Source organism: Solanum pennellii, chromosome 4 (genome assembly GCF_001406875.1).
Source record: "Solanum pennellii chromosome 4, SPENNV200".
Classification (NCBI taxonomy): Eukaryota; Viridiplantae; Streptophyta; class Magnoliopsida; order Solanales; family Solanaceae; genus Solanum; species Solanum pennellii.
This window is the reverse complement of record NC_028640.1, coordinates 2452233-2479732: the sequence shown is the minus strand read 5'-3', so window position 1 is coordinate 2479732 and position 27500 is coordinate 2452233. Positions and strand designations below refer to the sequence as shown.

General features: G+C 35.4%; 2 protein-coding genes across 4 annotated transcripts in view; one reads left to right on the top strand and one right to left on the bottom strand.

The window, feature by feature from the left end:
* On the bottom strand, positions 1 to 21942 carry LOC107018073 (conserved oligomeric Golgi complex subunit 3). 3 transcript variants are annotated; one of them, XM_015218438.2, is made up of 25 exons: positions 21763 to 21942; positions 20879 to 20962; positions 20699 to 20800; positions 18991 to 19035; positions 18800 to 18874; positions 18580 to 18675; positions 18006 to 18083; positions 16981 to 17066; positions 16670 to 16736; positions 16443 to 16505; positions 16244 to 16345; positions 15987 to 16091; positions 15748 to 15840; positions 15098 to 15186; positions 12321 to 12540; positions 10897 to 10983; positions 10182 to 10298; positions 10063 to 10095; positions 9844 to 9930; positions 9707 to 9769; positions 8496 to 8612; positions 4919 to 5011; positions 3010 to 3132; positions 2701 to 2801; positions 1 to 513 (listed from the first exon to the last, which is right to left on the bottom strand). In XM_015218438.2, exons 1-25 carry the CDS (start codon positions 21871 to 21873, stop codon positions 381 to 383), a joined length of 2370 nt encoding a protein of 789 aa, XP_015073924.1. In that variant the 5' UTR covers positions 21874 to 21942; the 3' UTR covers positions 1 to 380. The 3 variants fall into 3 exon arrangements, with proteins under 3 accessions (XP_015073924.1, XP_027772291.1, XP_015073923.1); XM_027916490.1 differs by having other exon boundaries at positions 20699 to 20962; positions 21763 to 21841; positions 21872 to 21935; XM_015218437.2 differs by having other exon boundaries at positions 20699 to 20962.
* Positions 21943 to 25325: 3383 nt separating this feature from the next.
* Positions 25326 to 27500, top strand: part of LOC107018266 (autophagy-related protein 9) — a 9746-nt gene continuing 7571 nt past the window's right edge. Inside the window, exon 1 of the mRNA XM_015218700.2 lies at positions 25326 to 26000. The gene's annotated coding sequence lies outside the window, so the exon portion shown is untranslated. The remainder of the gene's footprint in view (positions 26001 to 27500) is intronic.

Genomic DNA, 27500 nt, shown 5'->3' with positions numbered 1-27500 from the left:
TTTCATAAAAGTTATAACACCCAAAATAGTATAATAATATGTTTAAGATCATGTCCCAAAAGTTCACATTTTTTAATTAGATTTTGCGTCAAGTCAAACTATGACGATCAAAATTCTGTTTACAACCTGGGTGAATCAATGAGAAATTCTTCTGATAACAGACAAATCCAGAAGTCAACTCTTCAACAAAGCTTTACATGTATGATCGATGTATATGAATTGAACTGGGGTTAAAACCTTCCTCCATGCAGTTCCCGGAACCTCCACCACGATAAATTCTGGTATTACAGAAGTCGGAGTTGAAGAAAGCATCGCCTTGGAGCTCATCGTGGAAGCTTTATGATTACCACTAAATGATAAGCTTCTATAACGGAAGCTCATTATAGAAGCTTATCTAGTTTAGCTTCCAAATCCTGCATTGAGACCATCTTGACAAGGTCTTGTCTATCCTCAGGTGTATATTCTTTTTTCAGAAGGGATAGCACTTGAATGTGTGCTTCCAATATATTAGTCCTGCACAAATATGAAAACAGATTTAGAGTTTCAGAATCGTTTAAATGATAGAAGTACAAAGTACAGAACTTGTAACAATACAAAGCATGACCTTAACACACAGAAATTAAATGTGTGTTGTTTGTATATTTCCTTAATAATTACGTCATTCTTGTAGGAAGCCATTGTCACAAGTTACATTTTTTGGCACGCCACCTATGCATAGGCTGTAGCTTATTGTGACCATAAATACATCATGTAAAGGAAACCGGGACAAAAATTTCAACAAGTTGTCCCTCATAATTAGGGAATGAACAAGATTATGCTGGGAATGGACATAAAAAAGGAGAACTATTGTTTCCTTATGTCTGAACAGAATGAATTGATCCATCTAATTTCGGAAACTTAAACCCACAAAAGGACAAATACAGACACAAAGTATTGTTAGAATTTAATGTACTTACTGTCCTACATGGATAAGGATGGTAATGTCTATAAATGGGGACTGATTGTATTAATGTGGTTTACATAATTCAACAGTATTTTCCCATGCCTTGACTTATGGTATCAAAGCAATGATGAGACGCATCCAGGAAAGAGAACTAAGTCAGACAGGTCACCTTGTTTTAATTTCCAGCTACTGTTAGGGCTGAATTTGTCATCAAAAAGCCAACACTACCACGAGGTTCAGAAAACTAAAGCGAACACACACCCAGCAAGCCCCTCCGGCATCTGACACTTCATAGACGCCCATGTGCCGGCAACAACAAGGTCTACGGTGGTGCATCTGCTCCACACACTAGTGCACTTCTCCAACTTGTTTTGAGTCATTCTTTTTCTACAGTCTTACCACAGTTATTCAGGTGTTTGGCATGACTTGTAGTGAAGCTGATCACTCTCAATTTATTTTTTTTGTTTGGTGGTTTATGTTAACATATTGCTATTGCAGTATTACTGGCAACGATCAGGATGATATCACTAGTCTGAAGCAACATCTCTTTCAGCACTTTCAAACTAAGGATTTAGGAAGATGGAAGTATATTCTAAGTATTGAGGCCGCTCTTGTCTAGATCAAGTATAGTTATATCACAACAGAAGTATGCTTTAGATAAATTCTGAGTAAAATTATGTCTTGGAAAAGTAAGAACCTAAGTGTGGTTACTCGATCTAGTTTGGATGGATGGATGACACAATTCCTCAGAGAATTACAATTTAAAGAATCAATAAGATGGAACCTGTGTGATAGTCAAACTGCCTTTAGTGTTGTGCCAAATCCGATGTTCCATTGGAGAACTAAACACATTTAGATTGAACGTCACTTCATCAGAGAAAAAAATACTCTCAGGCTAAGTTGCACAGACTCTTCACATTCGGTGTCATACCCGTGTCGACACGACATGGGTGTGGGTGTGGGATCTGTACCGGATAGGATCAACCTATTTTGGATACTTTCACCAAAATAGATAGAGAAATTTGAAATAGATACAATAATTTCTGAAATCAAAACAAAAGATAGGGTGAAATCATAATTTAGGTTTTTTTTTTTATCACTAAAAAATATTTGGATTAAAAAGTTTTCAACCACAAGGTGCTTTAGAGATATTTTCAGGTCAATATCATTGTTGAAAGTGAAATGAACTCAAGAAGTCTATAATGGTTAGTAGATGATTAGTAAGTCATGTTACACCTAAAAAATAGTAAGGAGATGCATTTGTACTAAATAATATTTACATATTCTAACTTGCTCTCAAAAGTTAGTGTATTGCTCTTCCAAATAGTCCACCATAATTTAGACATATTTTCATAACTCTACTTTAAGATATTTGAATTATTTTTAGCATAATCATAAAATTTAAATCATGTAAGGAACCGATCTCTAGATCCACACCCATAACGGACACCCACAACCGAGTCCGAACAACTTAACTGTTGGGAGATATTGTTACAAATTTTGTGACATCAAATAATTAGCTTGCACGTACTTTCGCCTAGTCCCTCATTAATTCTCGTATTAGTTAAATTTGTAAGAAGCTCAGTATATATTGTCTTACATGTAAAAGGATTGTAATCTATGGGCTCATTGTAATAATGTGGTTTACACAATTCAATAATATGTTCCTATGCCTTTACTTCTCACAAGTATAAAGATTTAAAATATAAACAAATTAAACAGGTTTTATCACGATATAACTGCACAGAAGATCTTACTTAATGGGTTTGAAAAGTATTGCACGTGTCGATGAGTTCTGCAGATAGAGCCTCATTTTTACCAATACCCTAGGCAAATCTTCATCTATTGCTGTGTTGACCTGTGCCAAATATGAATCAGCATGTAGGTCAAAAGAGAGGGAAAAACTGATTGAATAACAAATGATCAGCAGGCATGATGTTTGTCGACCAGTAAATTGATTGGTTTGATTATTATGGTTCATTCAGCAATTTGTGTAAAACAAAATCAGTCTTGCACAAAGGTTTTTTCTTTATTTCAACAAAAGATAAGCTTATCTATCTGTTTACCTTCTGAAGAAGCTCGGCAATCTTTTCTGGTGAAGCAAAAGCATGATCCTTGAGTGGCTTTGCAATCCCAGACTCCAGTTTTTGATTTTGACTACCAGATAATGCAACTTTAACAGCCGTAACCTATAAGACATTTCATACCTAATAGTTAAAATCTTCAAAAAGAAGATTCATAAGGAAATGAACAAATCTACAAGGTCATAAAAACATCAGATTTCAACTCTAACACTTAAGCTCACGATGCATTCAGACCTTGATACAAGTCCTATTACTGCTTCCCATGTCCATCAGTAATACGTCTCAGGTCAAATACCAATGATAATGACTCAATAGAGACAGTGCGGGTTAAATCACTTATGGTTTTTGTAAAAAAGAGGGTCACATATTGAAAATCAGCAAAAAGGCTATGATAGTAGCCATATTTCCAGATTCTCAAAAAAGCAACAGTATGTCCTATTTCATTTTTCAAGGATTTTATGATGTCTACTAAGGAATCAGCATCATTTAATTACATAATTGATGGTATTTGTAGCTAGTTACCTGAATTATAGATAACAGGTGGTATTGTAGCTAGTTACCTAAATTATAGATTTCATGTTGGTGTGTCTTTGTGTTATACATGATATAGTGATGACTATGTAAAATTTCAAAGGGGTTAGCTCAAAGGTTGAGGGACTTGTGTCTTACATTATAAGTTTGAGCCCTAACCCAAGTGAACTAAGTCCAGTATTTAAGTGGGAAAGGGTAGAGCGCGGTTCCATCATCCTTGAATTTTAAAGGTTGCGTTGGATTTAGCAGGCACAAGGAGAAGTAGAAGTAGCCTGAAAAAGCATTGGATAGGAGTGATTAGAGAGGACATAGCGCAGCTCTAGATTACTGAGTGAGGACATGGCCATAGATAGTAGGGTGTGGAGGTCGTGTATTAGGGCAGAAGGTTGGTAGGTAGTGGAGTGTTGCTTTGCTTTCAAAAGTTCAGGCTAGTGGTGTTTGTCGTGGTACTAGACCTATTCTTGTTAGTTCTAGTTTTTGATATCTATCTTCATCTGTTTATTATGTAGCGGCTACCGCACTACTCGGTGGCTGTTCATATTTTTTTCTGTAGGCTTTGCACTGCTTCTCCTATTAGTTCTTATGTTTTTGTCAGAGTCTTCTTCTTCTTTAAACCTGAAATTGCTGCACTTGAGTCGAGGGTCTATCGGAAACAGCCTCTCTACCTCGACTATGTACACTCTACCCTCCCAGACCCCACTTGTGGGATTCATTGGGTATGCTGTTGTTGTTTCAGTTTTTCCAATATTTTGCAGCTCTTGAGTTTTTAACCATCTCGTTGGAGTACCAAATTTCTATAAAATAAAGGAGACAGGTAAAGAGCTAAAGTTCTTCCCAAAATTCTCCTTAGACCCCTCCCACAGACCATAACCACCTCCTCGAAATCCCCACTGCATCCCATCCCATTTCCAGTATATCAAAACTGAGATGCTAACATAAACTCACTATTCTTAACCTCCACAATCTCTAATTTCCTGTCATTCCTCCAACGTTCTACCCTACCCCCTTAACACCGCACACTTCTCACAATACTATCTGACACCTCCATTTCAGTTTCTAAAAGTGGGGTAGATTTACCCCCAATTTCTTATGCCTATCTTGATGATGACCCTTTTGTTCAGGTCATCATCCCTCTCATATTTCAATTATTTATCCTAATATCCATAGATCACATCTTTTTAGTTCCTCCTATCTTCATTTCCTACCCCTCCTTTTCCTTTTCCCTCTCCCTATTCTTCCTTCCATACACCACAATGTTTCCTTCCACTCTGTCAACACCTAATTCCTCTTGAAAATGTTGAAAGATTGCTCCTACAAATAAAGAAAACAACAAAAGATGAAAATGGAAAACAGAACTAACCTTTGTCACAAAAGAAAGCAATGGTTCCACAACTAACTTAGTCACTGACATAATGAACTCCTCGCAAGTAGTTTTCAGGCTTTTCTCCAATTCCTGCATTCAAAGAAGCTTTTTACAAATTGAACTTCAAAAATCTTGTATTCATCATTCATACCCTGCCCAACTTTTTCCAATGATGAGGGTTGAAAAAGTCGCATGTTAATGTCGATACCCTTGTTTCAAAGAAGGAAGAGGGCAAGCCGAATGTAAAATAAGAAAGGAAGGATAACAAATCGTCAAGCATAACTGGACAAAGAGGCGAACGTAAGCCTGTTTTACCACCCTTCTACGCATACCTAACTTTGAAACTACAACAACATACCTAGTGTAGTCCCACAAAGTGAGGTCTGAGGAGGGTAGACTATACGCAAACCTTAATTCTACCTCAGATGTGAGGTAGAGAGACAGTTTCCAATAAACCCTCAACACAAGACAAAAACAGTTTAGAGAAAACGTAATGGAAACATACGAGAGACAATATACGGTAACAAAAACAACTGAAAGAAGCAGAACAGTACTTCCATAAAATAATATTATAATCAAACTACACGTAACAATAGATAGTAAAAGAAATAACGAACAAGAAACTAAAAGAGTAGTACTACAACTACTGATAAGGGCAACAAGACAACACACTCCTACCTACCAGTATGGATGTACTCCGTCATACTAACTTTCTACCCTAATCCGTGTCCTCGACACCTTCCTATCTAAGGTCATGTCTTCGGTAAGATGCAACTGCACCATATCTTGTCTGATCGCTTTTCACAATACTTGTTCGGTCTACCCACTATCTCTCATGAATTGATTCATACCCAACCTCTCACACCTTCACAATGGGGCATCCACACATCTCCTCATCACATGTCCTAACCATCTCAACCTTGCTTCCGACATCTTGTCTTCTAACGAAGTCACTCTCACCTTGTCTTGAATATCCTCATTTTTAATCTCATCTAACCTAGTATACCTGCACATCCATTGCGACATCCTCATCTCCGACACTTTGATCTTCTGAATGTGAGAATTCTTGACTGGCCACCACTCTACCCCATAGATGATACAACATAGTTGGTCTAACTCTAACCACCACTCTATAGATTTGCCTTTAACTTTAGGTGGCACTTTTTTTTCACAAAAGACTTCAGATGTGAGCCTCTATTTCGTCCATCCAACACCAATATGGTGAGTGACATCCTTGCTGATCTCTCAAATCCCCAAGATAATAGACCCAAGATACTTGAAACTACCTCTCTTTTGGATGACATGTCTATTAAGCATCACTTCTTCGTCGGAATCATGTGTCACATCACTGAACTTGGACTCCAAGTGTTCAGTCTTGGCTTGCTTAACCATAATTCTTTAGACTCTGGACGTATCCAAACCTCCAACTTAATAACTATGATGACAAAAGAAAAGGAAGGGGCATCCGAATTATTAGCCCATAGAACTATGGTGAAGAAAATAAAACTGTCTGTACAGAACAATTGGGATAGAATACCGGTTCAAAGCCAATTTTAAGATCTTTGTATGATCTTGAGAATGCATAAATTGCAATGGATGCATCCAGGAATTTCACAAATAGTGTTAATGGAATTCTGATTTGGCATAAGTTGAGATGATTTATTTGATTTATCAAAAAAAAAAAGATTATAGAGCTAATGAATAACTAAGAAAATTGACAGGAAAAGAACAATAAAAACAAAGTTATAATATATAAATGTGCTCTTTACTTGGCCTTAGTTGATATCTATGTCGTCTTTGGGTGTGCACAAGTAAGCACTTAAAGTTGTATACAGTTGAATAAGTAGACACACACGTCTTACGAATGAACTCAAAAAAATTTAAACCGGGATTGCATGTTAAACACTATAAATGATGTCTTAGGGATCCTTTGTGGTTCGGGTTACTCTAAAGGTATGATGAATCAAGCATAGGTACATGTCTCGGGTGGTTGTTAAGTCAGGATGTTGACGGAGAGTTTTGCTTATGCACTAGTTTGCACGGTTTTGTCATCTGATAAAGGTGGTTTAGTAGGGGTTTTGCAGGTGCTTTACTAAATTGGTCAAGGGATAGGGTGTTGGCATGAGAGCTTGAGGGAGAGTAGTCGAACGGTTACAGAGTTAGTAGTGGACTTGGATTCAGGAATGGAGATAGTGGAGGAATTCTGGTGTTGGTAGAATGAGTGGTTTGGAAAGTCTATCTAATAGAAGTGTTAGGTAATGATCTGATATGAGGGGGAAAGGGCTTAGATGGTAGATTTCGCAGCGGAAGGAGGTGGGTGACTTGGGATAGAGCGTATGAGTTCCAGGGTAGCATTGCTTGGTAGCAAGGGTGATGATTGAAGGGTCGGGGTCCTAATTATATCTCCAAGTTTCATGGTTCTTTGATTATTTGCATGATATTATGTGGGATTCAGATTGACTGATGATGCCTATTAGTACGTGTTGTATGAATTGATACTACTCTTGCTATGTCACTTGGCATAGTCTGGTTGCAGGATTCAGTGAAGTTTCATCGGAGAAGACGATAATGATCTCTGACAGCTTCCACTTTTCTTTCCTTATGGTGGGAGTTGTTTCTTATTTCTTTCATAATTTGTACTCTTTAGAAGCCCTTGTAAATGTTTAGACTAGTTCCTTGGGTGGGCTCAATTTAATTCTGGACAAAAATACTTTTTTTTTTAACTAAGTTTGAGCACTGCCATATTTAAATAAGGTGTTTAGCCTATAATTGTTCACTTCCCGCATTTCATGTTTCAGTTTTAGGGTAAGGGTTCTCCTATCTAGGTGTTAGAGTAAGTGCCTGCACGGCCCGGTGGGTTGAGTCGTGACAACGAGGAAGCACAAATTTTCTAAGCATGTGGCCAATAACAATCTAGCAATTTAAAAAGGACTTAAATCAAGGGTTCTCAGACATCATTAATCATTATCAGCATGAATCAGTCAGCTAATGCTAAACAAAGATCAACACAGCTCTTAGTGTACAATGTACTGCCACTCACTGTTCAGAGCTTGAGAATACATGCTTCCTAGATGTCCTTTTTTTTTCTTTTTAATTTGGATAGTGATGAACTATGGTATTCGACATTAGTATGCTATTCAATGCCCTCCAGTTGTTTACCAATCTATGGTATCACTAAGCAAAGAACTGTGGAACAGATTGCAGAACAAAAAAGTGAAATGAACAATTCTTTATACTGAAATTCACCTATGTGAATAACCTTTCGAGCAAAACTGCTCCCAAGTATGGATAAACCAGGAGTGTGATGCAGGTTAATGGTCCGTAAGAGAGTTATCATATTATGACGACTGTTAATAATAACAAGTTTGAATTCAGGTGTAGAGTGATTAATTAAGTGATAATTGTTTTTGACACTACAATTAAGTGATTATCGTTCATACAGAAGAGTCAACCAAAATGCATGTAGATTTAATCTTTTTTTATTAGACGAGAACGTTTAATAAAAATAACGACAATCCATTGATAAAAATAGCTACTCAAGTAAAAACTACTGTAAAATAAGTGGATCAGGTACCTTCTTGGCGTCAATTTGACTTTCCAAAACTCGTGGAGATAAAGTTCTAGCTAATGAAGTTGATCTCGACCAGTCAAAGATTGATGCCTGACCCCTTAGAATCCGCCTCAGATGCTCCTGGAAATTTATAGAAGTAACTCTTACAATCTAACAGTCAATCAAACATTGTATAGCTAAGAAATTGGACACATGTAGCATGAGATTTGACGGCTTAAACTGATGGTCCATTCCACTACAGAATAGGAGCTGCTCAATGGCTCTGAGATGTGATTAGATTATTATTTGATTATAACCGAGAATCCCCGAGGATCAGTTACGCACAGTTTCAAAGCTCAGATTTGAAGGCTTAAACTGATGGTCCGTTTCACTATAAAATGATAGAATTATTCTTTTTGAGAAGGTAAATCATTTTGTTAACAAACGGGGGTAGTAGCCCGTATATAAGCCGTATATCAAAAGAAGAGAGACTAGATCAAAATATGGTTCTCAACATAAGAGATTCAATCCTCTATGCAAATAGGGACCTCGAAAGTACACCAAAAGAGAAACTAGAGACAAAACGCTACTCTGCAATTATACGAGTCTTGCTCCACTCGTTTGCATGCCCTCCTATTTCTCCCTTTCCAAATGACCCACATGATTGCTAAAGGGGCAACACTCTATGCCCTAAAGTTTCTCTTCCCCCTCTTATGAGTCCAGCTTTGTAAAGCATCCTTCATTGTGCCCGAAATCCAACTTTGTCATGCCTCCTTCACTATGCCTGACATCACCCATTGCATCCTAAACAAGTTGACGGCCACCCTCCATGACCGATTAGACACATTGTTTTTCTCATGCACACTTACCCATAACGCACCAACTAACAAAGGTGATCCTCCTCAAATTTGCCGCTTTTAAGACCGCACCCCTTCCCACCAACCATACAAAGAAACACACCTTCCTCGAAGCTCTAGGAATCTAAATAGAGTCGTGGGGAAAGTATCTTCCCCTCTCACTAGTAAGCTCTTATAACAAGAGCTAACAAAGAATAACCCATCTCCATTCTTTCACTAGTAAACTCTGCCTTTATAACAAACCAAAAAAATATCCAAAAAGAGCCTCTTCTCGAAGTGTGATAATGTAATTATTAAAGAAATATACATCTGCAGCAGAAAAGTGGTGGACAACGAAGAAATGAATACCAGCATAAATGGCAGATACTCAATACTCACCAGCAAATGTGAAAAATCAAGTTCCTTATGCGTGACTGAAAATTCTATGTCGAATGGGGCAATCTGGAAGGCATCTTAAGTTAGAATCCAGCAGCTACAAAAACTAGGAATTTCATAAGCAAGTAAGAGAAACCTGCCTGCTCCCTCAGGATGAGTAGATGCTTTATTAGGAAAAGTTGTGCATCCATTGATGACGATCTTTTGCCAATAAGTTTGCTAGCTTTCTGAAGGAATTAGAAGTTCAGCAATAACAAACAGCATATTGAACAAAAAATATGAATAATACAAGATTACAAATTTTAACAGCATAATCAGCAGAACGGAATACATGAACTTCAATAAAGAAGAAAACTTACTTGAATGGATAACGAGCAGAACTCTACAGCTTCCTGAGAAAAAAAAAAGAAGAGAAAATAAGGATCCAGTAATATCTGGCTACGATTAAAAGGGACACTAATAGAAACCAACTGCTTACCTGAGCCAATCCAGTAAAAACAGCTGTTTCTAGAGAACAGTACAGTTTTGATAGACATGATATGGTTTTCTCCAGTGGAGGATACCAAGTTCCGGAAACATCTTGATTTAGTTCAGTCTGTACCAAATTTAAAATAAGGAATCAGAGAATATGGTGCAAGGTAGCAAAAGAAAAAAAACTGATACATAGAATATGGTGCAAAATGCAGAAAATCATGTTTGACAGCAAAGAGGCAGGAAAAGTATCAGCAAAAAAACAAATTCAAGTTAAATAAATCAGCAATAGTCAACTTATTTTCTTCTAAAACAATTTTATCGATATACACCAAGTCTTAGTGAAGGTTGCTAAAGCAGCACATTTGACCTATTGAAAATAAAATAACCAAAGAAAAAAGAATTTTAATGTACAAATTCCACCAGACCTCTAAATTTCCAATTTTTACACCTTCAACTTTAATATAGCTTGCTTTGTAGTTCGAACTGTACAATAAATGTCATCCAACTAGAATCACAGGTCAAGAAGAGTCAGTTCACACCATTCAGCAAGATATTGATTAACAGAACCTCCATAAGAGAATGCAAACTTCTCCATTAAAAAAAGTACAAAGACCCAAAAAAAAGATAAAGATAAAAGCCATCCTAGATCTTACTTCCTCTAAAGATATATGTAGAATTCAACTGAATACACGTCACAGGACAAGGAGTTTGGCACTTACAGATGGTGAATCCAGTTCTGCTGAAACAGATTGCTCCAACTTTTTAGGGTAATCCAGATCCTCGTCTGAAGGAAGGTAATTTGCAATCTGAAAACAAAGCAGGGAAAGAAGGCAGACCAAATTATTTGTAGACCACTGGTTACATCTGAGGAAGTTCAAGCATACAGAAACCAAACATACATGTGCACTTTACTCCAGTCACCCCAACTTATATAGTCTAATTTCCTTTTCTTATCAATCCCAACTTATCATATTCCCTAATAGACGACATTTTTCATCTCCATACAAATCCATTGGAACTCCTACCAACAACTAGTACGCCTCACTCGGAACTAGTTGGGACCAGCTATATGAATCATCACTGACCATGTTTCCCATTTAAACACATCTCAAGTGAAGTTATACAACATTGAAGCTCATACCACTTTGCATTATTAATCCAAACAAATGATGCACAAAGCAGAGAGGGAAGTATGGCAGGAAGGAGAAAAGATTAGCTCGGGAACCGAATGAACATTGAACAAATATCAAATCAACAATACCAAAAATAAGGTGAACACGAAAGCATTTCCTCATAATGATGGATAGGCCTATATTTTCCATGAACTTGTAAATAAGTAGACAGAGAGTTGTAACTTGGAAGGCCTTTGGCTGAAATCTTCTCTCTTTCGGGGCTTTGGGTTTGCAAAAAGAGAAAAACTATAATGTACAACCTTTTAAGATTTCTATTTTTCCTTAGTATGTCCAACACTAAGTGAAACCAGGTAACCAGAAAGGGATGAAGTACATACTAGATTCAAATTCCAAAAGGTTACTCCACATCACATAAATTGGTATAATTCACTCAAGAGCCTCTTGGATATGTCCAATTGTCAGAAGTCTGCCGCAAAGCATATTCCTTCCACTGTGCAAGGGTCAACTTTCGAGTACATTATCATGATAAGCCACTCATAGGAAAGAATTGAAAAGATAAGTGTTTCAAAATCCAATGAAAAATCCTTCATTTTCACTAATGGGCTATTCTGTTTGGAAGGTACTACATATCACAGCAATGGAAGATAGTCCAGCTACGAGAACAATAAAGAGAAAAAGTTTAAGATATTGAGCAACAGTATATAGTATATACCATGAGATGCTACCTGCTTATGTTTGGTATAAATGAACATTCCATTTTTAACCAAAATCAATGCAACAGAAAAGAAGTCCTAATTTATCCTGTAACTAATTTTGGCACTATTCATCTATCCATGAGAATGCTAATTAACTGGTAAAGTCAAAGAAAGCGAAAAGGAAAATTAAAGAGATTAAAGTGAGTGGCACAATAATATGCGCAAAGTTCGCATAATATTATCTCATGTCTGAGTAACAGATAAGCCGCCAAACAGCATTTAAATGAAATGCCCGAGCAATACTTGGGATGTTACCTCATCACGGATATAGGTGCGAGCACGAAAAGTTAATCGCTCATGTACATCTGCTAGAATTCTGTCCAGCGTTGGACGTAGCCCAGCCAATGACTCCCCCCGTCTGCTCAATTGTTCTCCTAGAACTTCAACTTTAAGGATATCAACCAGTTCACAAAGAACATCCAGATTTGTTTCGTGAATAAGTTTAGGACGCAATGTATCATAGAGGAAAGTACACCTGCAGTTGGTAGGGAGGTAATTGTAACCTTAATGATCAAGTTACTTATCATCAAAAAAACAAAGTTCAAGTTCCAGCAGCTTCAGGGGCACATAGATAATACTTCCTCTGTCCCATTTTATGCAACACACTTTCCTTTTTAGTCTATCCAAAAGAGAATGACACCTCTTCCTTTTTGATAACTATTCAACTTTAAACTTACAGTTCTATGCTCAATGATATGTTTATAGTCACATAAATGTCTATGACCTGTTAGACCACAAGTTTCAAAAGTCTTTCTTTCTTTTTTAAACTCTGTCACCTAAAATGGACGGAGGGAGCATAACGTGTCAACGCTGCATTAAACTGCTGTAACTGGACCAAATGAGAGATGGGTCAGGAGCATGTGGATTTAGATGCTATGCACAGATTATTCATATCATGTTATGCAGAGATAAGTAACTATCAGTAACCATAACTCACTCTATTGATGCTTTTAGAAACTGAACTCACTTCATTGATATTATCTGATCACATTAACTTGACAACAAAAACTATAAAAATGATGAAGCTTATACTCCAGGTCAAATTTTGATGGGTAAAAGCGCAAGGCTTTCTGTCTCTCTGCCCAACAATCAGGAAGGACATACATGTAAGTTAAAACACCCAGAGAAGGAAAAAAGAAAACTTATGAACAAAACAAAAGATACAGGTGCAATGGACATCTAGTTTAATGTATCACCAATGGGGAAATGAGTGGAAGCCCCAGATAGTGAGAGGAGTCAGCAAAGAGATAATTCACAAAGAAGCACATAACACGTAGTAATTGACAACAATTAGGTTTCCTTAGGCCTCATTTGTCTGAACTTAATGATGGTCTTAATCCTAACCATTCATATCTCAGTCATTAAGTCCGATTATTTTTAGATCTGAATCATTCAAATCTTAAATGCATTTGTTTTTTTCATGTTACAACCACTTAACGAGTCTGAATAGATCTAAATTATTAAAATCAAGTCTTAATATCATTAAGATATCTTTTTAGAAAATTCTACAAATATGGTAGTTCAACAATTTCATCCATTCACGTTACCGGCTTACCGCCCATAATTATCAACTACCGCCATCCTTACCCACAACCACCACCGCTGCCAATACTGCCACTTATTATTTATTTAATCCGTCTCTAGTGGTCTACTTCTACTACGAGTGGAAGATTTAGCTTGACCCCTACATTGTCCATCAAAAATAATGTACAAAAAAAGAGGGGGACATGAACCTTATCTCTTTATAACAAATCAGGTATATTATAACAGCTTTCAAGGATCCATGAAATGTATTTAGATGCTAGATCACCAACTATAATCACGGCCACTAGCCACATTTACAATTATCAGCACCAACCACCATTACCACAACAAACACTAATCACTACCGACAATCACCACTATATATAGTCAAACCACCGTAATCATTCAACACCACCAATAGTTATCACTATTATCCACTGCAAACTATTAGCCGCCACTACCACCACCCACCACTACTACCACCGACCATCAACACTAGCTACTACTCACAAATACCACCGATAGCCATCACCGCCACCACCATTTAGAACTATATATTCAGATGTGTATTCAAATTCAAACATCTTAATCTTCATGAAAGCAAATAAGACCAGACTTCTGATTCTACTTTTCCGGGCATAGAAGACTGCTTTCCCACCTGACCGAGAAACCCAAGGGCCAACTGGCACACGGTTTGAAACTTAATGGGTAATGAGCCAACTCCTTACCCTTCACTTAAATAATTTTCCTTCCACCTTTTTCAAAAAGTAACGGTTTACCCACCTTTGAGGTTAAAGCTTATACTTTTGTTTTGGAGAATAAGTTAAGGCGTATACTCGAAGGACCTTGTTTGCCTTGAAGTAACTATAAGTTTCACATGTAACCTCCACATTTGTGACTCGAAGTCCAAAATTTAAGGTCAAAAAAGTAGTTGAAGCTTCGCAGGAGCAAATGTTGACCAGACTAACTTGATATATAAATATAGCACATATTCATAACTGATGGTCGAAGCAAGGTGCAAATCCAGACCAGAGGGAAATCTTAGCGGCTCTTTCAAAGGAATAGATAGGCATAGATCCCACGGATGGCTTCAAATTCCAAACCAGGAACTAATCTTGTGCTAGCCCTAAAATCTAAATTGACAATCACTAAGCTATTGGGCCGCCTCATAGTCCACACTGATTTTTATTAGCACTCGAATAATGTCTGAAAACGATTACACCAACTTACCACTGATAGCAACTCTGGCACGGCACAAGCTACCAAAATGACGAAGTCTTACAGGCACCAAAAAAAATTGCAATTTTGGCTCCTTATTTACAAGGTGCATGAAAAACAATACAGATAATCCAAACCTCCCCACCCCCACCCCTACCCACCCTAGCGAACCAAGACAAGGAAAAGGGAAAAGAAGAAAATTAGAAAAGAAAAAACGGGAAAGGAAATATGCAAGAAGCAAAATGGTTCAAATGCAGAAACAACCCCACAAGAGAAGTAAGGCAACTCACAGAGGATCTACAAGAGGAGTCAAACTCGAAATGTCCTCTGAAGATGATGGGAAGAAGTGATTGAAAAGTTGATGCTCTAGCTGACACACCTGCATTTACGGTGTCAAAGGTAAATTATGGAGAGACATACACAATTTTACACTAATACGCCTTTAGCAAGACTTTTTTAGAAGCAACCTCCTATATATATTTGGCAATAGTGATTCATAGAAAAACATATAGATATGATTCCTTCATCAAAGAAACCAAGGCTGCCATTACTTTAGCTCATTTATCCTAGACCCAGTTAGAGGAAATATTCATCTACACTAAGATGAGCTAACTATTAAAAGAAAACGTAAGACGTGACTCACTTTTTTACAACTAGTTACTTTGATTTTTTTGAGGATGAGATAATTGCTTTAAATTCATCCTATCAAATAAAAAGAAAAATGAATGTGGATTATTCATATGACTATCAAGACTGGGAGGTCAACGTTGAATTGTGTCTTTTCATCTTCTTCTTCTGATACCCCCATCAACACTAAAAAAAAACCACCACCATCACCATAGAAAGAACAGTCATCCAAGATTTGTAAGGCAAGATGTAATAATCACACTGCTCTCTAGTACAAAATATTGTAAAAAGTACTGAAGCCATTTGAATGTACCTGCATTAAATATGCACATCCAGATCTAGTTAAAGACGACAGTGCTTCTTTCCTGGAAAATTCAGAGATCCGCTGTTGCACTATACCTCTTATCTGAATTAAATGAAACAGAAGGAGTACTAATTAAAATGGCAAAACAAGGAGAAGAAAAAATATAACCAAGAAAAAAGCCGTAATATATATATATATAGATAGAGAGAGAGAGAGAGAGAGAACTAAATGGAGCAGCTTATACTCACCAAGGAAAGGCGCTGTTCACAATAGAGTTTGTGGCATTCTTCAAGAAGTTGAATATACTCTTTTCTAGGTGTTCTGCTTTCAATTTCCTCCAAGATAGGCTTAAGCTGCAGGTAACTAAGATCATTAAGTTCATGGATTACACGTTAAAGCTAGTTCTATTTTTATTTTATTTTTTGAGATTAGAAATACTCATTCTGATACAACGAAGTAATAGAGTTTCTATAAACTAAAACGCAAGGAGATGTTCCAATATTACCTCATTTGCTGCAGCCTTGAAGCGTACATATATTATAGATGACTCTATACCCTCGGCAAAAGATGTTTTGCTACCACCACTGCTTCGTATTGCAGCCTGGACCTGATGAAATAGGTACATTTATCTCAGAAGATACAACCATTCATCTGCAAGTCAAAGATTGTGGTGCATATAGCAGTGAAGCATAAAGCAGATTTACCTGAGAAGAAGTACTTTTAAGAACGGAAAGAACATGAGAGCGAATCATTCCCAGAGCTCGAGACTGGTTACAGGAGGACATAGAAAAAACAGATAGAGAGAAAGAACGGGCAACGGGATTAGAATTCTTACGTCCAAGAATGTCATTAAACCATGCCAACTGTATAAAGAAATGTGATTTCATATATGATAGTGTATTACATAATGTTGATGTCAGTTCTTAAGTACCTGAAGTTGTCGAAACTTGACCAAATAAATGCTGCACTCTGCATATTGTGGGTTACTCTCAACATATCTTCAGTAACGCAGAGGAGAAACACAATGGTTATTTGTGCTCTTATGCAAAGATTTACAAGCTTAATTCAACAGGACTTAATCTTGATAAAAGAACTAAATCCCTACAAGAAACCTGTGACTCTAGGCATGTCCACATTGTAAACTTTACAAATAACCAAAGAAAAGTATGGATTTTACATCATTGCAGTGGTTCTAATATTCATAGATTTCATTGCAGTAATATGAAATGAAATGTCACTTACGATATGCATTCATCAAGTCTTTTAAGCAATGGTAGAAAATTTGTACTACCAACACTCATGCTAGGAGAATAAAAAGTGGTTGCAACCTGCAAACAGGAGTGCAAGACAACCATGAGGAACTAAATAAAAAAAACAGAAAACTGGGTATTTTGACATTTAGAGAAGTTCAATAAGAAGAGTAGGACTTGAATGGAAATTTAGCACAAGATAAATCAAGTTGATGCAATGCCCCAATTAATTGTAAATTAACAAAAAGGCATTAGAAGATTTTAGGCTGATGGGCATAACTAAACCAAGAATATCAACAGTGGAGAGTGAAAAACCTATTCCTCTACAGGGAATTTAAAACAGGAACTCTCATTTTCAATCTCACAATTAAAAGAGTTTTCCTTTAGAAACCAACAAGCACATAAATAGGAGAAATAAGAGTTGACCAAAAGATGAGATTAAAAATTACCTTAAATAAATAACTTGCTAAGCAAGACACGTCAAAATAATCCAAAAGCACTAGATCGGAGAAGACAAGAAAGAATAGCTTTGGACGACTCATTTGTAACACGAGGAAGAAAACGATCTAAATCAAAGCTTCATTTACAAAGAATAAAGCTCTGCCCTCCGGTGTGTGGGTGTGGAAAAAATCTAATTAAGAAACATATATCTCTTGAGGCAGAAAGCTCTCACTTCTTAAAGCTGTTTTCCATAGTTCAAAGTTCAAACTCTCAGTTAGGTATATTTCCTCACCAATGTATCAAAGCATAAAATATGTAGATAGTATTAACTCTCTGCACTCAAAATATAGTTGATGCAGGCCATCCGTGTCCCCCTAATCCTAAACCTAACCCTAATCAGAAAAATGATACCCAAATTAAGGGTAGGAAAATGAGGATATGACAGTAAAAGCTAATGTTGGACTGTTGAACCATACGCAATTCAGCATAGGCACAGATAGACTACTGTGGAAACTAGTGCAAAAGGAATTGAATAAAAATGGAATATTATAAACATAAATGGTAGTAGGACCTTACATTCTCCAATTCATCAAAGTAATTGAGCTTTTTGTGAAGTGATTCTGCAAACTCAATTAATTTCTGCTTCTCCAAAAGCTGCAAATAAACAAGAAATACACAAGAAGATTATTCAAATGCTGCTCCCTGTTGTTAATTATTACCTCTTTATATGTTCATTAATATAAGAGACTGAAAGGGAACTTCCTAATTTCAAATACCACCCACTGGACATCATAAATATGCAATATCGACATGAATTGTACCTAGATAATGCTTTAAGCCAAACAGCCACTTAAGATAGAAGAAAAAATAAGTAAACGCAAAATGAAGAAATGCATTTACTTGGTACTAGGTGGCAATTAAAGATATTTGGCAACTATCCATAATCCATCCATATTATAGATTGGCAATGATGACTTTCAACATCATAAAGCAAGGCAAACTATGTCCATCAAAAAATTGAACTTAAGCGTATCCTCTTATCATACAATTAATGTTCCTCTGTTCCTCAAAATTTTGAACAGAATGAAAGAGAAAAGCACAATCTATAGCTAAAGTTACCCCACATGCTAAGAGAAATGGGTTGACACACCAGTCTATCACACGCATCATGAAGGGTTCTAGTCTTTGTTGCCACTGTTTGGTGCTGCAACTGCAGCTCATTGAATAAGTCAAGTGTTTCATCCACCTGCAATGGAGCCATTTTTAAGGGTAAGGGCATGTCACTCGAAAGTAAGCATAGATAGATGAACAGCAACAACAAAAAGGCTTAAGAGAAGAGTATATGAGCATTGTTTTTCCTCTCAGTATACCTGGTGAAGTATACTATCGCAGGTCTGAATCTGCTCTGTTAAGGTGTTGACATAATGCTGATATTTTTCTTCAGTCTATGCACAGAAAGAAAGCATATGTAATATTTTATTATCAGCAAGTGTAAAAGAGGAAGCATGTGAGTCGTAACTTTTGGAAGAAACAGAAAACATATAAACAAGCTAAGACCAACCTCTGATTTCATGGCTGCTTCAAGATCTGCAAACCACTTGTAGAACTGCATCAACAAAACAGCACAAAGGGGAAGAGGAAACGCATATCAAGTTCAAGCAGCATTACAGAAAAGGAAGCATATTCAGTATTCAAGCGTATACAAGAATGCAACACAAAGATTGCCATGGAAACGAATTTGGAAAACTAAAGCTTCTTATTCAGTGGATTGCTGATGCTGGACAGTGACATGTACTAATCGAGCAATTCCTTCAACAAAGAGGCCAGAAATGGAGGCCGAGGATGGTGACTAACTCCAACTACACTGCCCAATAGCCTGACAGTTATGACTGTAACTTTTAACATTTTGGAGTAAAGAGAATCATGCAAATTGCCAAGATCCATGAAGAAATTTGACTTTACTGAACAGGAAAAGGCGTCGGAAATGGAAAGAGACACATGGAAAACCATACCTTCATTGTGTGACTAGCTGGGGGGCTTTACTATGAAGAGAAGAAGATGAAGGCACGGGATATAGCTCCATTAGCCCTTGTGGTTCTTTGGAAGGAGAGAGTAGGTCTTTTGAAAGGGGTGGATAATGGATTTCGTAAGGTTGAGAAATCACCTCCTATAGTTAAATTTTGTGCACCCACAAGGTTCTTGTGTGTATAAATTGTTGAATGATGTCTTTGACAGAGAACTTTTGTTTGGTGACAAGGTATATATTTCATAATGATTGGACAATCTCTTTACCTAGAATAAAACGAAAGGAGAAAAGAAAAAAACTTCTAGGGCTATCTCTATCATTTCACATGCATGCAAATTAAGAATCTAGAACAAACTCCATGGCATGGAAGGCCTACTATAGTTCAAATATGGAGGAAAGTTCTAGAACAAATTGCTTTGCATGTCTTTCTGATATATAGACACAAATAATGTTCTACTCAAGCAGGTAGGGTCCATGCCATAAACAGCCACTATGGTCATCATCCCTGAACACATTCCATGCAATTTTGCTATTCCTACCCCAGAAGACATTGACTATCATTTCTCACTAAATGTGAGTTCTAGTCATTCTTTGCCCAGCATAAGGCGTTTCCTCTTTAGTTAATGACAATCATCAGAACCAAAATGAGAGGCATATTATCTAGTAAGCCAAAACAATGGATGGGGCTTCTTAACAAGCAATTATCAGGCCTTCTGTTCAACTCATCAATTTAGCAGTTACCTTATCATAAAAAATATTCATTGGTTTAGCAGTTATGTGTGGCTGATGAGTCACTGAGTACAACACACTACAACTTTATAGTCTTACACAAATATATCTCTATATTTTAGCATTGGTTGCAAGATGTTATTAGTTTTGATTCCTTGCCAACATTTAGCTGACCATGTAACCTTTTTGATAAGGGAATAAATCATCCATGATCCCTTATTTGAAATATGGAATATTAAGATCTGCAACCTGGAAATGTAAAAAATAAAGGATGTGCCAACTAAACATTGTTTTTTTTATTCAGGTAATATTTTTTCATTCATAATCATGGGCAGATTGGCCATATACCAGGGCTATGCCAAACAGTAAAGCATCTACAACAAGATATAATTGTCTACAAACTCCACCCAATCATTTATACAAGGTACTCTCTGCGTGCACCAAAAGAAAGTAAGGGAACAGAGACTGCTCCTCAAATGGGAGAAACTCGACTCCACTCGCAAAAGTAACTCACCTGATTTGTATTCACAAGGACTGCTTCAATGGCCCCTGAATCCTCCATAGAATTGAGTTTTGTTGAGACAGAGAGACTGTTATCGTGTCCAGAAACTTGATCCTGGAAATTGAAATAAAAACAAGTAATTTGAGTTTGAGATAGATGTATTCTGAAACCAACCAAGAAGGAAAAATTCACCAAATTGGACGGAAAAGGTCTCTCAGCAACTGCATGGGAAAGTGCTTGTATGGCTGCTTGTTGTTGCTCTGTTAACGGAGCATTCTGTAAGAAGAAAACTAGCTCAAGTCGTTGAAGATATAAACATCAAGATAGCCACTAATGCGGATTTAGTTAATCTAAAGGAATAACTTTCAATAGACCTGAAATAGACACATGTACATACATACAAACAATTCTTTCTATCAATACGAACAATATACTTTGACATGTTGAGGGCCAACAAACGCAAAAAATAAAAGATCAAATCCATGATGGAGGTGATTACTGATAAGGTGATTTTCCAATAGCAATTGCAAGAATAAGCTAAAACTAAAAGTGTCAGTAGATAAGAAAACAGCTAGTTAGCCAACGAGGAAAAAGAGAAGCAATGTCACATTACGATGAGAATAAAACATGAAAAGATAGTTTAGTTGAGAATATGCTACACAATTACAAGCTGCTAAATCCTGTCATCGAAACGAGGCAACAAACAAACAAACACATGCTTGAAATGAAATGAGAGAACTTCATCACATCACACAAAGAAACAATTTTGACACCCTTTTCTTTCTCTTTTTTTTTTTTTTTTGGTCAGTGAAAATTTCATGAAACTTAGTACCAATACATTTGCTGGAAAGGATTCTCTTAATCTGCAACGAATCCAACAAGTCCAGCAATACATCAAACCAAATATTGTGATTCTCTTTTTCAAACAGCACTTCACTATATTCATTAATTTACGCAGCGATGAGTGCAATGCAGTCATCAAACATAACTTTTGTTATGCATTCAGACAGATCTAGTAAATCTGGAGAAAATGTGATCACTGTAAAAAATGGGAAAAAGGAAAACAGAGGATGAACCTGTTCCCAAGCAGAAGCGAAATTGTAGCCTTTGGAAATAGCTGCCGACTTTGGAACACCGGGCCTTGTTGCCGTCGCCGTCGCCGTCGCCGTCGCCGTCGCCGTCGCCATGGGTTTATCAATACTGTCTTCTTCCACTTCCACAACTGTTTCTGGTTTTGGAAAACCAAAATGAGGAGAAAAATAAAAAAATATAAAAAAGAAAATAATGACATGTAATATTTTAATTTTTTTTTCATTACTTTTTGCAATAGAAAATAGTATCAAAAATACCCCACAACTTTAGTAAATTATTTAACTTTACCTTCGCTATTAAAATAAAGTTAAATTTATCCGTCCCCGTTAAAATTACCCCTCATTTGACGAAATCCTCAAAATTAATCTAAATTGACCCAATTATCCAATTCTTTTTAAAAAATTATTTTCTATTTTTAATCCGATAACCCGACCCCTTTAAGAAATAACCCGATTAACCCATTATCATATACCCATTTTATTTACCCATTCCCACTCATTAAAGAACAAACCTTTAAACTTTTCAGTTCAAAATTCAATACTCATAATATTACTATATGCCTAACTTAATAAATTTTTCTATAACTCATTAAGGAATTCTTGAGGCAAAAATTAATAAAGAAGAACAAAGTGTAAAAAACCAAAGATTGAATCTTTTGAGGCAAACATTACTAACACACACTCAATTCGTATATCCTGATGGATTTTATGAACATCATCCTCATTAGAACATGAAGAACCAAAGATCGAATCTTTGAGGCAAAAACTTAAAACTACTAATCAACTCTAATACCCAAATCTCCATCTTTCAGCTATGCTGTTGTGTTTGTGTTCGATCCCCTTTTTCTTTTTCAAACAGTGACTGATTTTTCTACTTACAACCTCTCATTCTTTATTAATGCATCCTATCGTTCTTCTGAATATACATTTAAAAATAAAGAACAATGGAGGAAGGAGAAATGAAGAAAAATGGAGGAGAAGTTAATGGGTTATATGAAAATTTGAGAGAATGGGTAAAAGATAAATAAGTTATCCTCTAAACGGTTGGGGCATTGGGTTAAAAATAGGAAATGTGGATTTTTGAAAAAATTCGGATAATTGGGGTCAATTTTGGGGATTTCGTTAAATGAGGGGTAACTATGGTGAAATTAGTAATGGGAGGGGTAAATTGAACTTTATTTTAACGGGGAGGGATAAATTTTACTTTATTTTAACGGCGAGAGTTTAGTTAAACAATAAACCAAAGTTGAGGGGTATTTTTGACCTTTTTTCCAACAAAAATATTGATGGACTCTTGAAAAAAAAAAAGGGTCTGATATACTCCTTAACTTAATCATTTATAGCTGATATACCTCTTTTTATGAAAGTGACTTATATATACCCCTACTTATAAACAAGTGGCTCACATATACCCTTTTCCTCTAACGGAAATAAAAAAAAATTAATCTAACTTTTTATTATTTTTTATAAAAAATATAATTCCATATGAGTAAATTTAATCCTCTTTAAACATATTTTTTTGACTTTTTTTTTTGTTTCAATGACTAATTTAGAATTATTATTTTGATAATCAAATTTATTTATGTTTCACTAATATTCTTGTAAAACTTATTGTATATGGACCAAATTTTTGTCTTCGAATACAAAAATGAAATAACAATATAGACAAAAAAAATAGTTTAAATTATTTTTCTTTAAACTAAGGAACTAAAAAAATAAAATAAAATAAGAATAAGAAACTCAAATAATTATAATAAAAGAAGTCAAAAAATAATTTATGTATGAAAAAAGTTAAAATATATCTTGAACTTTGATAGAAGAATCATATATACCCCTAAATATTTTTTAAAAAAATTAAAAGTAATAAATAAATTTAAAACTATTTTTTTTAACTTTCGTTAAATGAAGGGTATATGTGAGCCATTTTGTAACGGCATGGGTATATGTGAGCCGTTTGTATAACGGTAAGGGAATATATGAGCCACTTTCATAACGAGGGGTATATTAGCTTCAAATGACAAAATTGAGGGGTATATCACACCGTTTTTCAAAAAAAAAATTATGTATATATCGACTTTAGAAATTTCGTCAATACTCAATACCAATAAATTGAAATAGAGAAAGCAATCTGTAATATTCGAAAATTATTTAAAAATACAAATCACAATAATAAACAACTATAAAATCATATTATATATTATTCCATCTCTTTATTTTTATATATCATCCTTACTACTTATATAAATAGTTAATTCATCGTACTTGTTAATTGTCATTTCATAAAATCAATGCATAAATTATAATATTCATTCTATTTTTTGTCCTTGTGAGTTACTAGCTTTGAGAATGCATTTAACCAATACTGAAGAAACTAAGTGAATAACTCATATTTATTGATCAAATTAATTAATCAAAATAAATTAATTCATATTCATTAAATGAAAAGTTAACTTTAAAAAATTAAATAGAAATAGAATGGTAAACTTACTTAATTTCTTAATACGCATGAAATAAAATATAATGATATATAAATTGAAACGAGAGTATATATTTATGTTTTTCTTATATACAAAGGCACAATTGGATAATATGCTAAAGTCTATCTATCTCAATTAAGTTTTAGTCATGATAATTCATTATTCGATATATATTGTTTGAAACACAAATAATTTATTTGAATGTAAGTACTAAAGATTTACAATGAAAAAAAGTATATATATATATATATTTATCAGTATGATACAATATGAATTTGATTTTCCTTTTATATAATTCAAATTCAAAATCGTTATTGATTGCAGTAAAATAATAAATGCAAAATTAAACATATTTTTTCATATTTTTTGATAAATAATATTATATTATATACTAACTTTAAATATGTGCCATTTAAAGACGAATCAAAAAATAATTTTCAATTGAACATAAAAGTGTTAAACTCTTAAAATTTTTCTAGACATTAAAAAAAAGAAGTTGCTATTTCAAATCATGTTTCATATTTCAAAGAATTATATATATATACATGTTTCATATTTCAAAGATTTATATATATTATATATATATGTGTGTGTGTGAGAGAGAGATAGATAGATATTTATTTGAGCATTTCAAAATTGCAATCATAAAGATAGTTAATAAAAACTTATAAAAATTGTTTCTTTAAATCATAAACTCTTATTATTTTTCATGTACTATAATCAATTTTCAATTATATTTTGTATTTGTGACCTAGTAATTAGCAAAGTGGTTGAGAATTCTAGTGTCTCAAGTTCAATACAAAAAAATAAGGCGGACAAAATTACTTGATATCTATTAGCTGTTGTGATGGAAACGAGAGGTGACATACATCTCGTGAAATTAGTTGAGCTCGAGATATTGTGATGAGAACTAAGAGACAAAATAAATCTTGTAAAATTAATCACAGTATTTGACCCCAGTAATGTAAATTGAAAGATTATCTTATAAAATTAATCAAAATATACGAAAACACATCTCACGATCATAAGNAAAAGCCCTATGCACTAATGGAGTTATTATACCTAAGTAAAAGAGAAGAAGGCAAAAGTAGCCATCTTCACGTCTCCTTAATTAATTAAACAAAAACCTTTTGGACTTACAGAAGAGAAAGAAGAAGAAAACAATCTACAATTGCACACGAAACTTAACCGTAATTCCCCCCTTTCATTCTCCACGCAACCCCCAATTCTTCCACCTTATCACGGCGGTGACCGGTGACCGGTGACCGGAGGCAGTTCTTCGTCAGAAGTATCTCGTCGTTTTTTGCCTCATCCTTTTTGGGGTTGATTTCATCGTTTATGTGGGGCTGACGGAAAGTTATAGTTTTTATATTCAATTCAATCGTAAGGAGAAAAAACCTAGAAAACATTGAGGTTTTTAGTGTAAGCCCATATTTTATTTAGCTTTGGTGGGGAGGTTTATGTGGTTATTGTGCGTTTTTGGATATTGGTGGAGGTAGGGAAAGGTGGTCTGGACACTAAAATTATCAAAGGGAACATAAAAAGATCACCTTTTTCCAACTGGTTTTTTTTTTGAATTGTTGAGAATCTGAGCAAGCTGGTCTGAGCATCACCATCGAAAGAAAATTCAGTTTCCTCAACTGGGTTTTCTTGGAATTGCTTAGAATTGTTTGAACAAATTGTTTATTTTATTGGTATATTGAGAATATCAGCTGGGTATTGGTGGAAACAGTGGATTAAGTTCAGGTAAATTGTATTGTTCTCTTGCAGTATCTATCTTGTATTGTGAATTGTTTCGGTTCGGATTCAGGACAATGCATGCTTAGTGTGGATGTAATTTTCAATTCTAGGGTAAATTGTCTTACTTTGAGTATGTGTATGTGACCTCTTAATAATGGGTCAGGGGTATTTTGTAGAGTGTCATGAAGAATATGAAGATAATCCGGAATGGTAATTAGAAAGTTATATCTTTTGTAATATTTTGTTAACCAGTAAGATATCAATCAACGACCATCTTCATTCCAATTTAGTTGGAATTGGTTGTATGAATCATCAATTTTCTTTAGAGACTGATTGGCTGCTGTAACGATTAGCTGCATTTCTGTTTTTGGGAAAACCTTGCTCACATACATGATCATGTTAAGTACACAATAGAAGTAACCAAAGAGAAAGCAGGACAATTGATGCTCCATATCACACTCCATTTAAAACCGGCATCAACCCGTGGTCCCGTGCGTATCAGTGTGTAAATGTTGATAAATTTGTACTTCCCCCTCACAGATTTCTTTTACCCCTAAAGTTCGCAATGATCAATCTTTCCTGGTAGAGTTTTATTTCCATGAACATTTAAGAGAGAACTTTTAGTATTGCCTTCGTCTTCCTTAACCTCGTCATCCTCGTTTTTTCTATAGATCACCTTCCGTGCTACTAAGATCTTCCAACTTGCCCTTTCAACTACTCCCCTTGTAGCTTCTCCTCTAACAATGTCCCTGCTAGCTCGTTTTCACTTGAATCAGATAAGCTTATTTTTCTTATAGGTGGTTCTAATTCATGGAAGTCGTCATGTATCTTTGTGATATTTGTTTCTACTCTTTTGATACTTCCTAACTCAACTCCTCAACTCCTCCTTTAGTGTCTTCAATTTGTTTGGCCGTTTTTTTATTGCTTTTTTATAATTGGATAATTGTCCCACTATGGTTTCTTCATCCTTAAGGTCCTCATGTTGTGGTTATTTACTCAAATTAAAACGTGTTGGACTGCTATCATATTTCTCTGCAATTGAGCATTATCGGTTCACGATCAGATATCCGCCCCACCATGGTTTTGGTTAATACATCAGCTCACTTCCAATTCAGCATATATTCACAATTTTGTAAATGTTGAAGCAGATATTTCGTTGGTTCTTATACACTATTCTCATGATACTAGTAAGTTAATTTGCCAATTTCATTAATGAAATTTGAAAATTCTTGTCCTCTTTACTTCCAGTGACTCTTGTAATAATTCATTTGTTGGATCTACGTTCTCTGTACTTCTGAAATGAAACTCTTGAAGTATAAGTGTACATCTTTTGCAAAAAAGCCAACTCTTAATGGCACTCTTCATCCTCCTCCTTTTTTGGATGAGGCCCCTTTATTACCATCTATTTGGGTCATTTGGATTCCATACCTCCATGAATTTTTTTGTTTTCATGGACAAAATACTTCAATTAGTTTCCCTACCTTGCATTCCCCCCCCCCCCCCCCC

Coding starts and splice junctions, on each gene's coding strand:
- LOC107018073 (XM_015218437.2), bottom strand. CDS start 21,873: ATGGCGACGGCGACGGCGACGGCGACGGCGACGGCGACGGCAACAAGG. Junction 20,963..21,762: donor TCGCTTCTGCTTGGGAACAG/GTTCATCCTCTG, acceptor TTCTTCTTACAG/AATGCTCCGTTAACAGAGCA. Junction 514..2,700: donor ATACTTTTCAAACCCATTAA/GTAAGATCTTCT, acceptor ATATTTGTGCAG/GACTAATATATTGGAAGCAC.